Source organism: Ochlerotatus camptorhynchus, unplaced genomic scaffold (genome assembly GCF_037179485.1).
Source record: "Ochlerotatus camptorhynchus isolate MF236.1 unplaced genomic scaffold, CSIRO-AGI_Acam_v1.1 ptg000391l, whole genome shotgun sequence".
In the NCBI taxonomy this organism is placed as follows: Eukaryota; Metazoa; Arthropoda; class Insecta; order Diptera; family Culicidae; genus Ochlerotatus; species Ochlerotatus camptorhynchus.
The window spans coordinates 790,617-809,280 of NW_027040878.1; the positions used below are offsets into that span (position 1 = coordinate 790,617).

Genomic DNA, 18,664 nt, shown 5'->3' on the forward strand with positions numbered 1-18,664 from the left:
TTGAACCATCTTCGAAACGTCTGGAACCTCCATCAGGAAGGTCTGGAATAATCTGCTATAGCGTCTCGAATCTAAGTCATCCCTGTCTAAAACGATTGGAATCTCTGATTGGAAAATCTAGCATCATCTTTGGGGTCGTCCAAAATCCTCTTCGGGAACGTCTCGAATCTAAGTCAGGCACGTCTGGAATTCATGTTACAAACGTCTCTAATCTCCGTCGAGAAGGTCTGAAATCGTCTTCGGACACAGATGAAACGTCCGTGAGGAAAGTCCGCAACCTCTGACGGAAAAATCTGGTACTTCCATTCAGAACGTCTGGAATCTCCGTTCAGAACGTCCAATAAACAAGTTGGGATCTTTTAAAATCATCGTCAAAAATATTTGAAATCTCTGCTGGGAAAGTTTGCAATCATCTTCAGGAACGTCTGGAATCTCCGTCGAGAATGCCTCAAATCTAAGTTAAAATCATGCTGAGAACCTTCATGGGGAAGGTCTCCACCAGGAACATCCCAAATTCAAATCGAAAACGAATGAAATCTCAGTCAGGAACTTGTGGAATCTCTTTCGAGAACGTCACAAAACTAAGTTAGGGACATCTTTATTTCATGTTAAGAACGTCTCAAATCTCCAGCGGGATAGTCGGGAATCTCTGTCGAAGATGTTTTGATTTTCTGTCTGGAAAGTCGGCTGGAGTCATCTCAAGACCAACAATTGAAATGGCCTTAACTCCATTTTGTAAACAAACCTTGTAAGGCCATTTTCTCGGGAACCGAAATCTTCATTCGCAAACCTAAACCACAATCGGGTAGAGGAGAATTTCCCCTACCTGTTCATTATGTTGGTTTGCCTTTGCGGACTTCGGTTCGCGAGAAAATGGCCTTACAAGGTTTGTTTACAAAATGGAGTTAAGGCCATTTCAATTGTTGGTCTTGATCTTTGGTATCGTCTGTAATCATCGTCAAACGTCTAGAACCTGCGACAGGAACGTCTGGAATCTTCTGCTGGAGCGTCTCGAATCTAAGTCATCCCTGTCGAAAACGATTAGAATTTCTGTTAGGACAGTCTAGCATCATCTTTGGGATTGTCAGTGGCATCGCGTAACCTCACTTTTTACCTGTTCAACGACTTTGAAAACGTTATTAAGGGTCATGCTTACATTCAGATAAGTTTCAAAAGGCACAGCGTCTTATGGTTTCATTGATTTGTATTATCTGGAAGCCATTTTATTTTTAATTTTTTGAAGTTTTGAGAGTTGTTGAACAGGTAGATTGAGGTTAGGGCGACGCCACTGGGGATTGTTCAGAATCTTCTTCGTCTTCGTCTCGAATCTAAGTCAGAAACGTATGGAATTCAAGTAACGAACGTCTCTAATCTCCGTCGAGAAAGTCTGGAATCATCTTCGGGAACTGATGAAATCTCTGCCATGATAGTCTGGAACTTCCATTAGGAACGTCTGAAATCTCGGTTCAGAACGTCTAATAACCAAGTGATGGAATGTTTAATATCATCGCCGAAAATGTTCGAAATCTCCGTCATGACCGTCCGGAATCTTCTTCGGAAACGTCTGGAGTCTCCGTCGGAAAAGTTTCGAATCAAAGTCAGGCACGTCTGGAGTCTAAGTTACAAACATCTATAATCTCCATCGAAAAAGTCCTACGTGGGGAAATTCTGAAATCATCGCCAAATCGAGAACGACTGGATCCCAGTCAGAAACTTCTGGAATCTCCTTCGAGAACGTCTCGAATCTAAGTGAGGGACATCTTTATTCCAAGTTAAAAACGCCTCGATTCTCCCTCGGGAGAACCAGGAATCCCTTTCTAAAACGTTTTGATTTTGTGTCTGGAAAGTCTACTGGAATCATCGTTGTGATCGTCTTGAACCATCTTCGGAACGTCTGGAACCTCCGTCAGGAAGGTCTGGAATAATCTGCTGGAGCGTCTCGAACCTAAGTCATCCCTGTTGAAAACGATTGGAATTTTTGTTTGGAAAGTTTAGCATAATCTTTGGGATCGTCCAGAATCGTGTTCGGGAACGTCTCAAATCTAAGTCAGGCACGTCTGGAATTCATGCTACGAACGTCTCTAATCTCCGTCGAGAAAGTCTGGAATCGTCTTCGGACACAGATGAAACCTCCGTGAGGAAAGTCTGCAACCTCTGACGGGAAAATCTGGTACTTCCATTCAGAACATCTGGAATATCCGTTCAGAACGTCCAATAAACAAGTTGGGATCTTTTAAAATCATCGTCGAAAATATTTTAAAACTCCGCTGGGAAAGTCTGGAATCATCTTCAGGAACGTCTGGAATCTCCGTCGAGAACGTCTCGAATCTAAGTTAAGACCATGTTGAGAACCTTCATGGGGAAGGTCTCTTACAGGAACATTCCAAATTCAAATCGAAAACGAATGGAATCTCAGTCAGGAACTTTTGGAATCTCCGTCGAGAACGTCTCGAATCTAAGTTAAGACCATGTTGAGAACCTTCATGGGGAAGGTCTCTTACAGGAACATTCCAAATTCAAATCGAAAACGAATGGAATCTCAGTCAGGAACTTTTGGAATCTCCTTCGAGAACTTCGTTAGTGACATCTTTATTTCAAGTTAAGAACGTCTCGAATCTCCGTCTGTCGAAGATGTTTTCATTTTCTGTTTGGAAAGTCGGCTGGAATCATCTTTGGTATCGCCCGTAATCATCGTCAAACGTCTAGAACCTGTGACAGGAACGTATGGAATCTTCTGCTGGAGCGCCTCGAATCTATGTCATCCCTGTCGAAAACGATTGGAATTTCTGTTAGGACAGTCTATAATCATCTTTGGGATCGTCCAGACTCTTCTTCGTCTTCGTATCGAATCTAAGTCAGAAACGTATGAAATTCAAGTAACGAACGTCTCTAATCCCGTCGAGAAAGTCTGGAATCATCTTCGGGAACAGATGAAATCTCCACCATGATAGTCTGGAACTTCCATTAGAAACGTCTGAAACCTCGGTTTGGAACGTCTAATGTTTTGGAATTCTTAAAATCATCGCCGACAATGTTTGAAATCTCCGTCATCTTTGATAACATCTGGAACCTACGTGGGGAAAGTCTGAAATCATCGCCGGGAACACCAAATTCGAGAACGAATGGATCTCAGTCAGAAACTTCTGGAATCTCCTTTGAGAACGTCTCGAATCTAAGTGAAGGACATCTTTATTCCAAGTTAAGAACGCCTCGAATCTCCGTCGGGAGAACCAGTAACCCTGTCGAAAACGTTTTGATTTTGTGTCTGGAAAGTCTATTGGAATCATCGTTGTGATCGTCTTGAACCATCTTCGGAACGTCTGGAACCTCCGTCAGGAAGGTCTGGAATAATCTGCTGGAGCGTCTCAAACCTAAGTCATCCCTATCTTAAACGATTTATGTTTGGAAAATCTAGCATCATCTTTGGGGTCGTCCAGAATCGTGTTCGGAAACGTCTAGAATCTAAGTCAGAAAAGTCTGGAATTCAAGTAACGAACGTCTCTATTCTCCGTTGAGAAATTCTGGAATCATCTTATATAACAGATGAATCCTCCGTGAGGAAAGTCTGCAACCTCTGTCGGGAAAGTATGCTACTTCCATTAGCAACGTCTGGAATCTCCGTTTAGAAAGTCCAATAACCAAGTTGGAAACTTTTGAAATCATCGTCGAAAATGTTTGAAATATCCGCTGGGAAAGTCTGAAATCATCTTTAGGAACGTCTGTTATCTCCGTCGAAAAAGTCTGGAACAGAAGAAACCTCCATGGGGAAGGTCTGACATATCAGTCGGGAAAGTCTGGTACTTCCTTTAGGAATGTTTGGAATCTCTGTTCGAAAACTAAGAACTTTTAATATCACCGCCAAATATGTTTGGAATCTCCATCATGACCGTTTGGAATCTTAATCGGAAATGTCAGAAATCTTCGTTAGTAACGGCTAGAATCTAAGTCAGAAACGCCTGGAATCTAGAGTAGATAGAAAGAAGATTAATGACGACTGTAAAAATATGATGCGCAATGCAAATAGATGTCCAAAATGATAGAAGATTTATCGAAGATTCATTCGCTGGTGTGAGATTGTTCGGCCATCTAGAATTGAGATTTAGATGTGTCGCCTCCTCGGTCTGTTCCCATACTTGTTTTTCTGTAAGATTCTGTACAGCTAAAAGCAAAAGTATGTTCCCGTACTTTCTGCAGCATACGGATTTCTTACAGCAAACCTACAGAAAAAAAATCGGCAAGAGTAAGCTTTTCCCTAAAAAATAGATATTGCAACCATTTCGTATTTTCTTGACCGATTTTGATGGAACGAAATTATTTCTAGTTTCAAATTTTGTAAATGTTGTGCGTTATTTCGACGTAGAGTTACGTCTCTTTGTCAGTGATATTATTATTACGATCCCACTAGCAATCATCTCCCTTTTTCGAATAAAATTAGTCACAGATCCCACAATAATTCTACAGAACACATAAATCTACAAGCCATCAGTAGTAATCTGCAACCAGTTCTTTCACATTTAGATGCAGATTTACCTCCTGCAAACCGACACATATAAATAAAAATTCCCCTCATCCATTTACCTGCTCCTCCCCGTCGCTATCGGTGAACGACTTCCACATCTCGCCGTCGTCCGAGTACTGGACGATGTACTCGGTGACGCACTCGTTGGTGGTGGCCCGGCCGGCCGTCGCAATCTTCCGGACCATCTTCCGCCCGCCCAGGTCGATGGTCAGAAAGTGGAAGTAGGTATTCTCGACCGGCGTCCAGGCCGAGCGGGCTATTTCGTCGACCCCCGAAACGGAACCAGACCGCGGTTTTGGGTGTTGTTATTTCGGTTAGTTCGGGTGGATTTTTCGAGTGTTTTGAGTTGGAATGTAGTGGATTAGTGGAGGACATCGATTTTTGTATCGATTTGGTTTGGTTTTTCGTATTTCATTCCCAGATGGATGTGGCAGCATAATGGAGAAAAAGGGTGTCAATTATTAGTATTAGTATTGATTGCCAAACTAGGATTGTGTGAACGATCTTACTGACTAGACTTAAGCTAAAATAAAAATAAAATAAAAAGCCAACATAAATCTAATTCAATCAGCCAACACCATTATTTTGTGTAAAACCATCACCGTGTCAAATCCAAGTAAGCGGCGAGAATGGGTGGATTAGGAGGCGTTTGTTATGCAAATCTCAGTAGACAGTGCGGTGAAAAAAGACGAATCACCGGAAGCCAAGGGTGACTTTGTTACGCTCTATGTATATTTACAGGAAAAGTGAAGTGACAGTGAAAGGAACAGCTGTGAAGTATGTCGTGATGGTTCATTCGTTGTCGCCTGGAGGTTGCATAAGGGGGCCCGGAAACGGGCCTTGTTTACCTTAGTGTTGCCACCGGGTTCTTTGTAGTCGATATAATCCTGTCCATTGAAGCCGTAGCTGATACTGAACTCGGTGACGTACTCGTTACTGTGCGGACGGCCCTGGATTTCGATTCTGGTCACGTTCCTCACCGTGCCCAGATCAATCATGAGCTGCTGCTCGAAGTCTGACTGCTGAGCGGTCCAGGCACTGCCAGCTAGTAGAGGAACCAGAAAGACATGTGGGTTTTGAATGTTTTTGTTTTTCGACTCTACACCGATCAAGACGAGGAAGCGCACAGCTAGGAGAAATGGTTCAGCACTACCGAGTCAAAGCAGCGCAACCGTAGCGAATCAAATTGCGGTTGAACAAATTCGAGACTTCCGAAAACAACCAGACCGAGGGGTAGCAACGGTGGCACCTGTGGTGAAACGAGGCCTCAAGGAAGAAATGGCACCCCACGGCGGTTCTTGTATTCCCCTTACGGCAACCTGGATTCGTTTAAATACAACCATTGATCTGTGAACATTTTGTCGAGAATAGGGTCACCATTGTGAAATTTTCAGAGTTGGGAGGAAATGCTATACTAATATGGATAAGAAGCTTTAGTGTGATAATTTATTAGCTAGATAAAGTTCTGAAGAGGATAGATTGATCGCTAGAGTACGGCAGTGTGAACATTGAACAGAAGCTGAAATTGAGCGAAGGGCCATTAATGCAACATTACTAATCAAACGGCCGTTTGCAACTTCTGTTCAATATTCTAAAATATGTATCTGGTAACCCTATTTGAAACAATCAATCCCCTTGAGTATAGAGTATATCCTGAGCTCAAAGCATTTATGAAGTAATAATAATAATAAATCTCATTCCGCCTAGATCCAGTTACCAGGGAAAAACGTCAGGGGGAAAAATTCGATAAAATAATGTGAGAACCAGAACACATTGTTTTCCGATCGAAGTATGACGAAATCTCTTAACCAAGCAAAACGAACGACACATATCACACTCTCAAACGTATCCATCTCTCAAGCATGCTTAACAATTGTACAAATTTAAAAAAGGAGGGAACACTACAACTACGACACTATGACAACGACTTTTTTCCTTGATAGAAAAATTTCCGGCGAAATTCAAATGAAATCGATTCTCACCCCCTTTACCGCAATTAACCCATTCCATCCGAATCGAACAAATAAATTAGGCCTAATTATAATGCACGTCAACGACTTTCATCAAATGCAGCACACTTCCTCATTTGAAAAAAAAGGTTCAAACTAATTTATTCAAAACGCTGTTCCCATGAGCCATAATCCTGAAAACCGATAGCGCGTTTCTTTGGGTAGTTCACAACGTTCAAAACAACACAATTACAGCGACGAAGACCGTACGCCCTAAATTGCTTTATACCTTAAATATAACAAAAGCATAAATTTCGGCACGACAATCAGGCTGCGGTATCCTTAATTCTGCTTTATGCTTGGGCTTCAATATGTGTGTCACGGATCATCAACCAACATAAGTATTGTAGGTAGGTATCTGCTATGTTCTTCTGTTTGTTTATCATTTTCCTTCCGACTTCTCTATGCTTTCCTCTGCACTGCACTGATCCGATGTTACTATAAGAGAAGGACATAACGATAATGTTTTTGGCAGTCTGCAGTGTCATTATATTGATCTGGACTACAGACTTGGGGCGCCACTGTAACCCGCATCGGTTGTAGAAGAAGGTCATTGGTCGAATTGACATGTCTCAAAGAGGTTGCTTGTATCAATTTAACTCAAGCAACGCATCACAATCAGGGCTCTACCTTTTCGAAGCTCTTAAATGAACTTGAGTTTTCTCTTTTTCATACAACGTGTTCAACGCATCATTTCTATAACGCCTAGCTAGACTATCAGCACGAAATGAAAATGAAAAAGAAGCACGCTTAGAACGAAAAACTGGCTGAGGATTTTCCCGTCGTTGCTTTGCTCATCACTTTCAATGAAAGTAATTGCGATTATCGAGTTGAAACGAAACCTCATTATGGTTATCAATACCTTTCACCGCTCTTTCAATTTGTGCAATTTGACGTAGGATTACGCCATTCGGCAACATATTAGGGGTGAAATTTAAACAAAAAAACCAAAATTGACCGCATTACGAAAAGTGGTCAGGTTTTGACCACATATAACTCTGAATGGATGGATTTTAACTCTAAACCTGCCAATCGATTAAAAATTTAGCTACGAAACTGCTACATTGCATTCATTGGCATGAATGTGGTCTGGGTTTGATCCAGAGATGATGGAATTCTGAATACGCAAATCAATAGGAAATTTTTCTACGAATCTGTTAAAATTAAGGATTTCAAATTTTTCAAAATGTCACTATTCAAAATTGCACGAATGTGCAAGTGTTGCTACGATCATAAAATGGTTACCGATTGCCTGCGAAAAGCGCTTTCCCTAACACAGATTTCAAAATTGAATTCCATCCGGTCTCAACGAACGCTGTTCATTCAATCACCGCGTGTGGTGAGTGGTGGTATTCTCCAGTGCACAACGAAAGGCTCCTCGCAAGCAGCTAGCTATCAAGGCTGCCCTCAACCGCTGATCGGATTCAGTTGCTCGTCGTGGGCCATCTATGCAAGCGCGTTACCCTCGTTCCAAGCAACATACAGCTCGCCAGTCTCATCCGTGTTGAACACCCTAATAGCTCAGCATTACTCAACCATCACGACAAAACGGTTCTTTTCAGGACCACCATAAATTATTGTTGTTTAAGAGTTAATTTTCATTGAACGTTCGCTCACCTTGCTGCCAGCCACATCACTCCCAAAGCTATTTGATAATGTATAGCAACCAAACGTTTGTGGTCAAATGCGTCAAGTATTGAAGTGGAACATAAAAATTCTCCCAATGACCAAATACCACATGACCATGTCAAATAACCAGAAACACTGCGTAAGGTTTTCTCAGGACACTAGAAAAAGCAAAAAATCTCGAATTTATATGATTGATCGTGAATATCTCGCCATTGGAAATTTTTTAGCAAGAAGTTCCTCCAATCAATTTTCGCTTTTTTATTGTCTATTGAATAAACCAAAAGTTCTGTGCGTTTTTTCTACGAAAATGCGTAATTTTGACATCAGAAAACGAGGCGTTTTGTGATGGGAAATGTGGTTTCCCTAACACAGTCGCCGAATATTGATTCCAAGCACTGAGCATGCCAGACCGTACCTATCTTTATGCCTTTTGTTGTAAATTTTTGCCGGCACCGATGGTGTAGTGGTAAGCGTGACTGCTTTCTAACACCCCAATGGGTCTGGGTTCAATCCCCAGCCGAGGTCGGTGGGATTTTTCTGAGGCATAAAAATCTCTGGTCACGTCTTCCTTCGGAAGGGAAGTAAACCCGTTGGTCCCGGCTCATGTGTATTGTGAATGGGTGCGATATCCTATGCAGGTGTGGAAGCTGCCTTCCTGCACATTCGGTTGCCGTCAATGGATGGCAATCGATGTCCGTCGGTGATTGGCACTAGATTGCGGAATAGAGACCGACGTTAAATAAAGGAAAGAAAGTTGTAAATTTTAAGCCCCTCCTATTAAGAGAATTATGTCTAAAAAAAATCATGCCGAATTCTCTTAATAGAAGAGGCTTACTAGCGTGCACAGGAATCTTGGTAAGGAGGGGCATTTTTTTTTCTTCTGTGGTGCATTTAGTCTGAGGATAGGGAGTACTCCAAAGTGCGTGGTGGATGGTGCTGTCCACCCACCATTGTTTGCCTACTGTTCAATTTAGCTAATTTTATCTATTTTTTGCTCCGGTGGTGGTTCATCTTCTTCAATGCAAACTGCTCTCAGACAGCCAATGGAATGGGAAATTTAATCCCATCATTATCAATATACCTGATGACAATCGCAAACTGCTCGTGGTGGCTACAATCGCTCGTCTCATTTGCAATGATTGTCACTGGTTTTCCTCGGAAGGTGTTCGCAATGTTCCGCAACAGTACAGTGCGAGTGCGTTGAACTTGGTAGTTTTCAGCGAAAATTGCAGTTCTATTTTTTTCAAATTTTTAACTAAATTCCAAGGCTAATAGGATCATTGAAAAGGTTTAAACAATATGTACAATATGGAACAAAAGCGCACAAAATTATTTTGACAAACGAGTACAGGATTGTTAACGGAATTACGACTTGTGCGAAGGATTGAGCATGTCAACCTTGTCCCAAAGTACCGCCAGTCGGGGTGACAGGAAATGATGCTGAACATTCAACATGTTTTAAAGACGATATAAAGGACAAACCCGAATTTATTCCAACGCACATAAACAGCTGCAACTTTTTAACCACGGTAACAAATGTTTTGAAATTTTCAGAGAAGTCTGAAAGCCCTTAGAGTTTCAGAAGAACTACCTCGGTATAGCGTTAGCGTTGTTATGATATACTTCGTAGATTGGATACTAGCGACACTATTTTCAAAATTATTCCCGGAATGAGCTAGAAATTATCGGTACTCCCTTGAAATTTTCCTCAACATCCCTTTGGAATTTTGTTCAAAATTTAATTTTCTCGGTATTCTTTTCGGAATTATCTTGGAGCTATCTGCAGGATTCACTAGAAATTATTCGAAGAATTTTCTTGGAATACTCTCCAGAAATGCTTTGGAACTGTCCTCAGAATTCAATATGCTTGAGTCTCAGATTTTAGAACTCTCCTAAGAGTTTTTTGAAATTCATTTCAGAAATCCACTGGAATTTTACTTAGAACTCTTCATGATTTTTTCTCAGAACACCTGGAAACAGAAATTCCTTTAGAGTTTCAGAATTTTTTCCCGGAATGAGCTTGAAATTATCCTCGGAATTCGCTTGAAATTTTGCTTAAAATCCCTTTGGAATTTTACTCAATATTTGATTTTCTCGGTACTACTTTCGAAATTATCTTGGAACTATCTGCAGGGTGCACTAAAAATTATCCGCAGAATTTTCGTTGAACTCTCCCCAGAAATATTTTGGTACTGCTCTAAGAATTCAATATCCTTGAGGTTCTTCTCGGAATATTTTAGAACTTTTTTTTTTTCTCAGAACACCTTGGAGTTGAAATTCCCCTAAAGTTTCAGAAGAATTTACTCTGTGTTCTACAAAAACTCTTCCCAGAATGAGCTTGAAATCATCCTCGGAATTCCCTTGATCAACCCTTTGAAATTTCATACAAAATTTGATTCTCTCGGTATTATATTCGAAATTATCTTGGAACTATCTGCAGGGTTCACAAGAAATTATTCGCAGAATTTTCATGGAATCATCCCCAGAAATATTTTCTTTTGGAACTGTCTTTAGAATGCAATACCCTTGAGGTTCTTCTCGGAAGCCAAGTTTAAGTGATCCGTCCATTCACCAAAACGTTGTAGTTTTTCTATCAGAAATGTTCAATTCAGCTTCTTCCTCCATGCAGCAGATTGTTGCAAATCTTGCACCAGGAATTTTCAATATAAACTTGCCCACAGTTAATTTTACACAGACAATTTCAATTGACCAGAGCGAGGTAGATTTTCCACCGTTAATGTTCAATAAAAATTGCTTCTCCAATATTCTGATTTGTGCAGATTTTCTTTTCCATTTTGCTTATCCTGTCATCAGAATTTTGCAGGTTTTTCACCAAATAAAGCTTGCACCTATTTTCAGATTTTTCATCATAAATTTTCAGTACAGCAACTTTCTTCCAATCATCAGAATGGTGCAAATTTTACACCAGAAATTATTATTAATTTTTTTTTCTCTATTCAGCAGAAGGATGCACATTAAAGACCAAAAATTTTCCGTAAAGCTTGCCCATCCGTTCACCAGAACGGTGTAGATTTTCCACCAGAAATTTTCAATATGGCTTAATTTTAAATAAAGCTTGTACATTCATTTACCAAACCAGTGCAAGTATTCCACCAGAAATTTTGCACCAGAAATTTTCATTAAAGCATACTCCTCCATTCATCAGAACGGTGCACCAAAAATTGTAAGTGAAGTTTGTTTCACAATGCACCTTTGTGGTGCAATTTTCAGGCTTTGCCTCTTCATGCACCAGAATGCTGCAAATGTTCCACCATAAATTTGCAATGAAGCTTGCATTCATCAGACCGAAGCAAATTATGCACCAGAAAAATGAATAAACCTTGCTTCTACATTCACCACAGTGTAGCAAACTTTCCACCAGACATTTTCAATTAAATGTGCACCTCCAAATTTTTAGCGTGATTCAATTTTTCCACCAGAGTTATTCATTTTGATTAGTCCCTCCATGCACCACCTTGATGTGTTGAACGATATTTAGCACAAAAGGAGCGGTCTTTTATTTAACTGTTCATCCCAGGTCGAAATAGGTCAATTCTGGCCAACTTCATAGTTGATTCTATTCTGAAACTTATATGAAGTTTGTCAATGAGCGATCGTCGAAGGGATGTAGGAACCACCACATACCATTTTTTCATACTGGGATTGTCCAGAATCTACCTTTGGATTGACTGGATTATTTGGAATCCCCCTGGACAGTCATGAATCCCCTTCAATATTGAGTGAAATTCTTACTGTGATTGTCCGGAATCCTCCCTGGGAAAGTTCATATTCCTTCTAAGGATTTTCCGAAGTTACCTTTGATATTTTTGAGAAACCTTACTGGGATTGTCTGAAATTCCCCCTAGGCTTGTTCGGAATCTCTACTGAGACTGCCATAAATCCCCTTGGCGATTGACTGGAACCCTCCTAAAGATTGTACAAAATCCAGCAGTAAAGCAAGACAGCTCTGTCTGTTCCGTAAGGTCACCATAAAAATCTTCCATCGATTTTGAGGGGGCAGCTTGTAGTTCCTTTCAAACACGTGCAATTGCCCTTTCATTGCTGAAAGATCTTCCCAGTAAAGCATAGCGCACCGTTGTTGCTTTGCATTGCTTGACAGTATTTTATGTTGAGCAACGCGAGTTACTCAGAGTTACTCAAAATTAACTCCGGTTTTACTCATGATCAAAAGCTGTCTTCCCCAAGCTGTACTCCATATCTTTGCGATATTAGCATATTTCTCGGGACTCCTGGAGCAACTGCTATAACAATAAAAGCATTTGACACCAGTATCCTTGCAATGGCCTCCTGTTTCATTCAACTTGGAGTTCGTGGTTTGAGATCTTTCGATAATGGACATAGTCACTTTAAAAGAACCACCCCCTCCGTCAACATTGATTTTACAGAACGAGCTTGTCAAATCAACGCCTCTTTTGGATATAACATGCTCTACCTACCATGCACGTCGTTACAATAGACCACTGGCTTCAAACCCATTTCTCCACTATCGTTAAAATAGAATGGTAATTCAGCTACCTCGAAAAAACGCTGGAGTGATTGGTTTAGGATTGTTATTTTAGAAGAGACGTTGGGGGCGATTTCGATGTCTAGCCCCTTAGACAGGTGCTCAGTTGTAATGTCCGTCTGGTACTTTTTTTTTATCAAAATCAAATCGTAAGCGGACAGATGTCCTTTTTACCTGAACACCAGTAGTAGGGTGGGTGAGCCAGTAGTGGAGGTACTAAGCCAATTTATTAATTAAACAATAAATCTAGATAGAGCTGGAATTAGGGCGTAACAGCTTTTGTAAACAATGACTTGTCTTGATGATTTCTCGGAAGCCATGGCTCTCACTGGCAAATCGACATCACCATCGAGTAGAGGAATACTTCTCCTACCCGATGGATATGAAGGTTTGTGTAGGCGTGCCTTGAATTCCGAGAAATCAACGAGAGAAGTCATTGTTTACAAAGGCTGTTACGCCCTAATTCCAGCTCTATCTAGAAATATACGATGTACACACAATTGTTATACGTCAATCTATAGCTTTTAACCTCTATTTTGATAGAAAAATTACACTGTAATAAAATTGCATACAATTTAAGAAAACTCATCCTCCATTAATAGGAACACTGTTCCAGTAGTTGTGGTAGTTGCTAACTTTGGTTCCTATAATAGTAGAATGCGTTGGTTTCTTATGGTTTCCACTATTATAGGAACACTACCGCAACTATAGATGCAAAGGGTCCTCCTCACTATTCCGGCACAACCTCCATACCGCAACTATAGGTACACCACTATTACTGGAACACCTACCCTAGCGGATTTTCAGCTGGATGGTAGTCCGTGTAGATTAGAGAGCTTTACCTGACCATCCATCCATCCGTGGGTTTGGCCCTCAAATACTTCGCAACGACAGGGTCTCCAGCATCTTGAGCGTTCTGGACAATGCCGAGCAAATTGGGCTTCGCTACAGTCTTGGTACATGTATGTCGTTTACCTTTTGCCATTTCTGAATAGCAGTATGGACACAAACTCAACTGGCACTTTTTGTTGCATTACCCGAGGAGCTGGGTCTGCCACGTTTCCCCTTGGATTTAGGTGAAATTGTCACGCTTGCAGCAATGCATATCTCGCATGCGCAAATATCAGCGCTTCGAGTGGCAACTTTTAAATTGTACTTGTACAGCGTGGTATTATCAGAATTATTCTGATTACTATACGAATAAACTGTATACGAACATGCTCGACACATTTTTGTAGGATAATACCAACCTATCGATCTAATAGTACGTTCAGACTACAGAGTTATAACATAGAGGTAACTCTAAGACTAGAAGGTCCCGAAGAAACGTGCTCAACTTTTTGCCTCACCGCTGGTACTATCTTCAGTCCCAAGCTTGTCGAATCACCCCTCGAAAGATAGGAAAAACCAATAACCCCTCATTTTATCTGTCAAACTTTCATAGCTAATCAAAACAAACATTGTGTAGTAGTAGAATTTCGACAAGAATGGGGTACGTTAATCGTTTGCTTGGGACCAATAGGCTAGTCAAGTAGTGAGCCAATTTAAAATCGTTAGTTTCGTATTCGTATTTCGTAACAAACAGTGCGTAGTACTAGAATTTCAACTAGAATAGGGTACGTTAATCGTTTGCTTGGGACCAATAGGCTAGTCAAGTAGTGAGCCAATTTAAAATCGTTAGTTTCGTATTGATTGTTGGTTATAACATGTTATAGCGCTATCTTGATGGTGGTTTCTATGTTGCAATTATTTGACAACCGTTATAACATGTTATAACTCTCCAGTCTGGACAGCGTTTAACATCGTGAAGAAAGTGTTGTTCGATAATATGAACCACCTTTGTTGATAGTGGTTGAAGATACAGCTTCTTCAAGCACAGTATGCACACCACCGAACGATTTTCTTCGTGACTTTTAGGTTTCATGTTTAAGTTTTGCTGTTAGAATTATATGTGTATATAGATAAACGTTTGAATATTTTTTCAATTAGATAGCGCCATACCTTTTTTCAGCAAATCAAAACGATGACACAAAACAACAAAAGTTCACTTTTTCACAAGTTGGTTCACAATACCACGTGCGCAGAATGCATATGACAGATAGGATTTTAGAGTCATGGCCTGCTACGATTAAATTGTATCCAAATCATAAGTTCCACTGACCAAACCATCCTTTGAAAAGCAAGCTTAAAAAATAATTTTCAACCGTAATTCATACCAAAACACTAAAAAAATAGGTTCCAGACCCCCCAGTAGAACATTTCGAGGTTAGTCTCATTTGAAAGAGGAGAGCATAAGGTTTCGTTTGGTGGGTGTTTTAGTGATACTGATTTTTTCATTAATGTTGTTCTACCAGAGACACCGTGAGCAAGAACAATGCGTTAAGAGCAAATCGAAACATTCAATGTCACGTGAAAGAAAAACTTAATGAAGGCCTAAGACTGTGTTCCATTTGCTGTATTTTCACTTAAATTTGACAGATGGAAAATTTTCAAATAAACCTGTTTTTCCAGCAGACTTATTTCTGACAAGCAATCAATTTTGACAAACACTTTCTCAAAAATTAATCGATCAACAGCAGAGGAATTTTCCAACATCTTGATTTATTTTCGAAGAGTCAAATTTAAAATTTTTTACAAATGGAACACAGCGTAAGACTGTGTTCCATTTGGCGAATTTTCACTTATATTAGACACTTCGAAAATAAATTCTAGAGTAACATTTGAAATGGGCCTATGTCCAAAACGTAAACAAACCAGAAAATGAATTTTAAATTATTCCGCCACTTTTCAATTCATATTTAAGAAAATTGAAGTATTTTAGGCATTTATATTGTTCACAATAACAATAGTAACTGTATCTCAGTATACAACATCCAAAATATGCGAAAAGCTTTCAAAAATATATGAAAATCGATAACAATTTAATTTAACAAATTAATAAGCCTTTTAGTGAATCTTCCAATGGATCGGCCTTTTTTGTTAAGCCGTTGTGCATGCCATCAGAAAGAAATGGTACGCCCTTTGCTAAGCCTTTTTGCAACGTCAAATAAATTCAAAACAAATCATCGGCCCTGCCTCAAGCAGCAGGGCCTAGCTTTGGTTTGAAAATTTTCAATCATCGGCCCTTCTACGTCACTAGGCGTATCAATGAAATGAAATAAATGAATGGTTGGCCGTTTTAGCGTGCGGGCCTATTAATGAATCGAAAAATTGCGTTGATCGGCCGTTTCGAAAATGGAGTTATTTTTAATGATTTTTCTCGACAATGCGGAACTTTCCTACACGGTGCTAAAGAATGGTATCAAAACCAGATTTGTTTACGTTTTGGACATAGGCCCATTTCAAATGTTACTCGAGAATTATAATGTCCGAAAATCCCTCAGTTGTTGATCATCCGATTTTCAAAAAAGTGTTTGCCAAAATTGATTCCTGGCCTGTTAGAAATAAGTCTGGTACAATAGCAAGTTTATTTGAAATTCTGTCAAATTTAAGTGAAAATTCACCAAATAGAACACAGTCTAAGTGCTTTTTCGTAGCTTTTAGTTTTCAGATTTGCGGTTGCAGTGGCTTGCTTACTAAGCAAAAACCCGCGGTCCCAGGTCCTTTCATACTACATTTGACATTGACATTTATGGTCAAATCGCTTGTTTATCGTGTATTTTGCGAAACTTGCCATGAGCAACGGTATAATGTGAGCCTCGGTGGCCTTAGAGCGACCGTTTTTGCTTACTGAGCAGAACATCATGAGTCTAAGCTCAAGCCCATCCACATTCAAGATTCGTCAACCGTTTTATTTGTTAATATGACCGCATCACCGCATGGTAATAACAGTAACTCGATGATTAAAAAGGTTTAAAAAAAGTTTTTGCTTACTGAGCAGAAGACCGTGGGTTCAATCCCAAGCTTCTTCGCGTTATATGATCGTTGGGGCATCAATTCAGCTTATGGTTTACCAAAACGAACCCTGCTACAAACCCAACCCTCTTACCCAACATCCCAGTAATTGCTCGTGGAAATGTAGAGGACTCCTCGGTTTCCATCAAAACGAGTGTCACGTCAACACATTCCTACCCATTCCTTTTTTGATCTGCGTTCGGACGCGGCCGGTGCTGGTATTGCCTAATTTAAGATCACCAGGAGGATGAATTCTAGTCCTAAGCATTGTCTATTGGTTCTCTGTGTAATTATAGCTCATCTGGCAATAACAGAGTAGAGCAGAGAGTTGATTAAATCAACTGTTTACACATAATTCAATTAAGTTCGAGAGGTTGCCATCGCCGACCCCTATATGACGTGGTCAGCTCTAAAAATCAAGAATACCTTAAAATTTCCACTGTACGACGAGATGTGCCCGGCAAGTTCGCAAAAGCTTAGATTTTTGTCACAAAAAAGACGAAGGACTTGGACGATGGACGCATTCTACCGTTAATTAAGACACACACAGAACCTGTGAAGCTTTTGCCAGTTTGGGCAAGCTGTCACTAATGCTGGGATCTATTTCCCAACAAACAATTCACAAATAAGCATACACATTGAATAAATGCTGTATAACAGTGTACATTGCTGAATAAAACAGGATGTCGAATTATGTGCTGAAAAAAGCTCATTGAGATCGAAAGATGCGCCTTTATTCCGCCGTTTATTCTGATATGACTAATTCAAGAGCAAATTTTCATTACGTCGAAAGTAACAAAGGTAAACAAAGTCGAGCTATCAGTGCCAATCGATTCTCCTGCTATTACACTATATACTGTCCGAATATAGGATCAAATCCCATTGTTAAATTTATTTACCAGTCAAATTGCTTTTTGACGTAATCACCTTCCGATCAAAATAGTTTTCGATGTTACTTAAGTCACCCAATTTCTATGGAGATGCCGTTTGACTTAAGTAACAGCGCTGAGAAACCCGTGAAAAGTGTACGTTCGTCGTTTCGCTTTCTCATTATTAAAGTGAATAAATCGAACTGTTTGTTGATAAGATGATTTCGGTGGTCCTAAAATGATGAATGGGCTGCACGTAAGGAGACGTAATTGATAATACTCCCGAATATCCTGGTAAATACACTTTGACTTAAGTAACAATAGGGGCCACCGAACGACGTATAATAACTTTTGACTCAAAAACCAGTATTTTTAGCATGAAAGCTAGCGATTTGCGTTTGTATGATTAAAACTCTGCTAAATATGTTAAACATTGCTATCACTATGAGATTATATGTGTTTACTTGGAAATAGGAATAACTTTTCGGTCATCAAAACAAAACTTTATTTTTCTCGGATTGGTGCGAATGTTACTTACGACATAATGAAAATTTGCTCTTGAATTTACTTATTAAAAGCTTTATAAACGTTGACTGTCTTCCTGATTCAGAACCAGAAGTTGGATCTAATAGTAAACTGAATAAGTGTAATTTGCACATACATTGACGCTTTAATTCGACTGTTTTAAATTGATTCAATAACATGCTTTATTATACGTATAATAATTGCTTTCTAGCTCCATTATTAGATTCCATTGCATTGCTTAACAATATTGCTGAATGAAGGTGAATACAGTCAGCATAATAGCTCTTATACCACTATGCGTCCATGTTTTAATTTTTTGCTTTGTAAATGCTTTACAAACGGCATATTCATTCATTATTCCACAGCACGTGCACAGTACTGCTTCAGGCTAACAACAAAACGAAATTGGTAGCATAGTGGTTACCGTTTCCACTTTCCAAGTATAAGGTCGCGAGTTCAATCCCAACCTAAACCCTTTTTTATATTTATTTTCTACGCCTAATTTATTTAAATCGTAATCATAGATCGTATCACTCAAGACAACCAATTCATAGATCTATCTAAAAGAAAAGCCCAGCATCATTTCCATCGAAATTAGAGAGATGGAGAAGTAACATTGGTCTCATGTAAAACAACTATTAATGATTTAATCATTCTCACATCTCCTTGAATTAGCTAGAGTTACGGCAGGGAG

General features: G+C 39.7%; 2 protein-coding genes across 3 annotated transcripts in view; both read right to left on the bottom strand.

The window, feature by feature from the left end:
• Positions 1-18,664, bottom strand: part of LOC135710557 (circumsporozoite protein-like) — a 257,106-nt gene that overhangs the window by 134,120 nt on the left and 104,322 nt on the right. The window lies entirely within an intron of this gene.
• The window catches only part of Nrx-IV (neurexin-4), a 79,873-nt gene that overhangs the window by 13,818 nt on the left and 47,391 nt on the right, over positions 1-18,664 (bottom strand). The window contains exon 3 of one of the 2 annotated variants that reach the window (XM_065233142.1): positions 4,579-4,775. In XM_065233142.1, coding sequence (XP_065089214.1) covers positions 4,579-4,775 — 197 coding nt within the window. Of the gene's footprint in view, positions 1-4,578; positions 4,776-5,367; positions 5,565-18,664 lie in introns of both variants that reach the window. The other variant, XM_065233141.1, reaches the window with a different exon arrangement.